This window comes from Hippocampus comes, unplaced genomic scaffold (assembly GCF_001891065.2).
Source record: "Hippocampus comes isolate QL1 unplaced genomic scaffold, H_comes_QL1_v1.1 scaffold85, whole genome shotgun sequence".
NCBI lineage: Eukaryota > Metazoa > Chordata > Actinopteri > Syngnathiformes > Syngnathidae > Hippocampus > Hippocampus comes.
The window spans coordinates 3,049,946-3,054,979 of NW_017805540.1; the positions used below are offsets into that span (position 1 = coordinate 3,049,946).

The window sequence follows — 5,034 nt, forward strand, 5'->3', positions numbered from 1 at the left end:
TGTGACGCTAGGTCAATGATCACACTTCCCCCCGCCCCCTTTCCTATTAGCATAAATGACGTCATGATGGATTCAAGCTGAAAGGCAACACTCAACTCTGGAGAAGATGCTTCAGACTGTGCAGTGCTACACATAGCAGCTCGCGTGTTTTTCTTCCTGGTCACGTAGCATCTTCACTTCCTTTTTGGACACATTGAGACTGAAAAGTGACATTTTGAAAAACATGAATAAATTATGTTGCATTTAAACCTGAGTTCTGTTTCGGAAGTTGTTTTTTCTGATGATAGTATTCTATTTCTATTCAGGCATTGATAAAGTACTGTACATTTCAACCTTGTTTTTCTCTGATAAATATACCAATTGTTTCACAGTTTGCTGTCAAGTCCCCCCACCCTCCTCCCTCAAAAAAAACACAAACATTAGGTTGTCAACAAGCAAACTCCTCAAAGTTGCCTAGAGTCGGGTGACGAGGTAACATGTTCGGCGTGAATCCAAGACTGTCCGAGTGACTCCGGAGTGTGTCACAGGTGCTCTGCGGAAACATGGGGAGGGAAATGGGTGGTGGGCGGGAGGCAGTGGGGTTGGCGGAGGTGGCAAGATTGAGTCAACGGGATCAAACCAAGGAATGATGATGATGATGATGATGTTGATGAATGTGAAGCACAGGTAAACATGAGGGGAAAAGGAGGGAGAAAAGGAAAAGCACAATCTTAGTCTTCATTTTTAATCTATGGATAGATATGCAGCAATTAATCGATTAATGTACAATTAATCGATTATCAAATGAACTGACAACTATTTTGATCATCTGTTCAGCTTTTAGAGACATTGTTTAAAGGGGAACTAAACATAAATGTTTTTTAGCAAGAATATGTTGTCACGACTGTTTTGTTTTGCTTTTTTGGGGGAGTGGGGGGGGGGTCATGTGATGTTTGCAATGCGAGTCCAAAGGTGATGACAATTTCAGTCGACAGCAGAGGGCAGCATTGGCCAAAATGACGGCCCGCAGAGATGGATGAAAATTGACCGAATAATCTGCTTTATTCTCATTCCACAAACGCAAAATTGATCAAAATTCGGTTTTTAGATTAGTGGGGCGCATACAACACATTCTCGCTCATGTTCGTTCCCCTTTAACATGAAATTGTCCAAATCCTGGGAATTTTAGCCTATGCACAGGAAATATTCTCAGATTTCTGAAGTCATACGAGCATGTAACTCAAAACTGACAGTTCTCAAATCCTCTTTTCCCATTGAAATGAATAGAAATGCAATTAATCCACTCCATTCCCTCCCATCAAAATACCACATTTGTTGTTTGTTTTTTAATATGGATAAGGGCACTCCAACGTGTTCATCCATGATGCACCCGTGGACTAACTGGTATATGGTATCGATTTGGATGAGTCACCGCCAATTTACTGCGTCCATTTTTGAATGACGCACAAGCTCATGAATTGGGACATGTGGTGTATTTAACCCTTTCAGGGACAGCGATTACTCCAGTGGACGCCTTATCATGTTATCAGGTTACAGGCTGCATGAAATGGTTAATAAAGCGATGGTCACTAAATGAGAAAAAAGGGTATGCACCATGAACATTTTGTGCGGGTTGAGCTGTTGCCAGTCATACTGTCAAAGCTTCCCGCCGACAACGAAATCTTTTCAGATGGTGGATAACATCCCAAAGTAATGCATCTAGTGATGGTATCTGTGCTCCAGCATTTAAAAAAAACACCTCTGTGCGACGGGAAAGTAATACAACCTTTGAATGACTATGTAATGTGTTTTCACAAGGGGCAAGCACCATTATTCGCGGAAACAAATTCTTTGTGTCGAATCAAACCGACTCAAGTCGGCCGTAAAGCCGACGAAGAGAAGATTCACACCCTGACTGCTTCCCAAGTGAATTAAAGGCAAACTGTCCTTGAGTAAAAACACACATGCTAGCTGCTGTACGTCAACCAATGTGTGTGTGTGTGTGTGTGTGTGTGTGTGTGTGTGTGTGTGTGTGTGTGTGTGTGTGTGTGTGTGTGTGTGTGTGTGTTTTCCCCCCAACTGCACGCTATGACGAGGCAGGAAAACAATGTTGGGTCGCCACATTAAGAGGTGCAGTGTATACGGTGGCTAATTTTTCTTTTTTTTAAATTTTTCTTTTATAGCGTTATGGGTAGACTGGCTTTTTTATAATTTAGCTATTTTTTATTGCTAATATGGTAGCAATTAATTAATAGCCTTTAGACTAATTTGCTGAATCAAGAATGTAAAGATGACAGAAGAGCTGTTGTAGGAATAAATAAATAAATGAGCTTTGTTGTTAATATTGAAGATTGGTAAATTCTTGTAAAACTGACTGGTGCTCAAGAAATGGAATAAGGTTCCCCAGGCTGCCCAAGTAAGTATATCAATACTGTACCTCATCTTTAATTTGTTTGTTGCCCAAAAAAGGGTGCGGTCAAAAAAAAAAAAGTAAACAAGAGGAATATTGAAGTACAGATGTCGTGAGGTTTCCCAAGTCCGCCAAGTAAGCATAATAATACCTCAACCCTGCAATTTGTGTGTTGACGATGCAATCATCTCAACATGGTGGCAAGTGTCTGGCATTCTGTTGTGTTTTTGTGCATTTGAATGGGAATAAATTTAGCTCAGAACCTTAGTTCTCACTTCCTTTATGGTGTGTGTTAAAAAATTGGCGGGATTTATTTGAAAAGCAATTTGCTTAAAGGGGAAGACAAAACCAAAATGTTCTTGTCAAGAATATGTTCCCTACAGCACCACTAGTCAAAACATGGCATTCTGATTAAAATTGTGTTTTGGGAATATCAATTAAACAGTTAAATCCAGCCATTTTTTTGTCCGTCTCAGGGTGCAGCCATTTTGCCACTTGCTGTCAACTGAAAATGACATCATAGTGCCTAACGGCTCAGTTTCAGAAAACAGGTGAGACGTGGATGGTTGTTACCTGAGCCCTGAGCAAGTGTGATGCCATTTTGAGTTGACAGCAAGTGGCAAAATGGCCACCCCCCTGGGATGGCGAAAAACAGTTGGATTTTGCTGCTTAACTCATAGTCCTCAAACACAATATCAATCAGACAAGTGAAGGCACATAAACATATTGTAAAGAAAATTTTGAGGTTGACTTCCCCATCAAGGAAAAAAGGGAATTCTTTTGTATTTTCTAATAACGATAAAAACTAATAAAATGCTACATAATATGAAATTATTAAAAAATAGATTAGAGTAGTACATACATAATACATAAAGTACAAATACATAAAATAATTTACAATTATAATAATTCTTATGAAATACCATTATATTTTACCATTCACATGTGGAGGGTTAGTGGAATTATTATAGCAGCCGTGCCCAACCAGTTGATTGGACTGGTCCCAGGTCAACTGCGAGGGGGTAGGGGAAATCGTAGGGTGGGGGGAATTTTTGAGCGTGTTCTTAATATTATATATTTTCGTGTTCGTGTACACTGCACCCTAATCATCCTATCAGTTTTAGTCACACACAAAAAACATGTAAAAATAAAAAAATAAAATAAAATTACCGGTAAAAAAAAAAAAGAGGTCACCTTTGACCTACGGTAGCGGATGACCAGTCTCACCGGAAGTTATTAGCGGTCAGCAGTCTGCAATTGCAGAGCTGTTGAGATCTATCTATTTTTTATTCTATGCTTTGTGTTTGTTTGTTTATTCTTATTCAAAGTTTCTTTCATCTGCAACTCACCAATGGCAGTGGCAAAGAACGGGAATCTCCCGGAACGCCAGGAGAAACATTTTAAAATGGTACACGTGAGCTACAATAGTGAGGTTTCTGCACTTGCATGTTTTAAAAGTGCATCCCTGCCTCCGTGTAAGTTCTCCCACTAGGTGTCCTTTTCGCAAACTCACAAACTCTTGTGTGCACTTTATTTTTCAGTTTCATTCACGTGTGGGTCCGTTATGGCTGTTGCTCATCCTGTCGTGCATGTGTTTGTGTGTGTGCCCGGGGACAGGGGGATGGGTCTGTGTGCACCTCGTAGGAGGTTGGCTGCTTGAAACGTAGATCTTCAGTCAAAAAAGGTTGGACACCCTTGCATTGCATGTAATGTCGTAAATGAAATTGCTTCTGTTTATTTTTTATGTTGTTTCTAGTAGTAAGATCCACATTTTATAACGAGTGTGACATCATGGAGGTGGGGGGGGTTGAATGAGGATGCATGAGATGCTTTAATGACAGCGTGGGAGCGCTTAATAGCAACGAAGGGGTGGTGGTGTGCTACCTGGGGGCATGATTAGGCGTGACACCAGGGCTGCTTGGGTTCTCTGGAAACTCCTGGAATAGACACCATGAAAAGAAAGATGGGTGAGGGTGACTGAGATGAAAGTAAAGCACAATGCGTTTGGTGTTTAAAAAAAAAAAAAAAAAAATCAAAGTGGAGGCGCTGCACATGAAGTCGCATGTGTGTTATATGAGGCGAGGTATTGAAGGATGACAAGTCGATGGAAGTCAACGTATTAAATGAAATTGAGTTTCACTTTGCTGGTGAGGTGTCTTTTGAGAAATGAGAAACATTGAGAAGAGGAGGCGGAGATGATGAACGTATGACATGGATGATGCACAATGCAGCAAATATTACAAGTTACGAGTGAAGTGAAAGCGTGGCATACAGTATAGGATGTTATTCAAATTATGACAATTTGTGTGTCATTATCTCCAGTGCTTTAAGTGGGAAAAAAAAATAAGTGCTGGTACACTCCATGTTCCACTGTTACCAGGTAAATTAGGCGGGGAGTAACAGCAGATCACTAAATTAAATCATCAATTAAAAAAAAAAATTATATATATATATAATGAAAGCGTGGCATACAGTATAGGATGTTATTCAAATTATGACAATTTGTGTGTCATTATCTCCAGTGCTTTAAGTGGGAAAAAAAAATAAGTGCTGGTACACTCCATGTTCCACTGTTACCAGGTAAATTAGGCGGGGAGTAACAGCAGATCACTAAATTAAATCATCAATTAAAAAAAAAAATTATA

At 39.8% G+C, this 5,034-nt stretch overlaps 1 protein-coding gene across 1 annotated transcript in view; it reads right to left on the reverse strand.

Annotated features, from left to right (window-relative positions):
- Window positions 1–271: 271 nt before the first annotated feature.
- LOC109521172 (acid-sensing ion channel 1-like) overlaps window positions 272–5,034 on the reverse strand; it is a 29,744-nt gene continuing 24,981 nt past the window's right edge. Inside the window, exons 11-12 of the mRNA XM_019878833.1 lie at window positions 4,274–4,326; window positions 272–532 (exon numbers count right to left, since the gene is read on the reverse strand). Of these exons, the coding sequence (XP_019734392.1) occupies window positions 454–532; window positions 4,274–4,326 (132 nt within the window). The 3' untranslated portion in view covers window positions 272–453. The remainder of the gene's footprint in view (window positions 533–4,273; window positions 4,327–5,034) is intronic.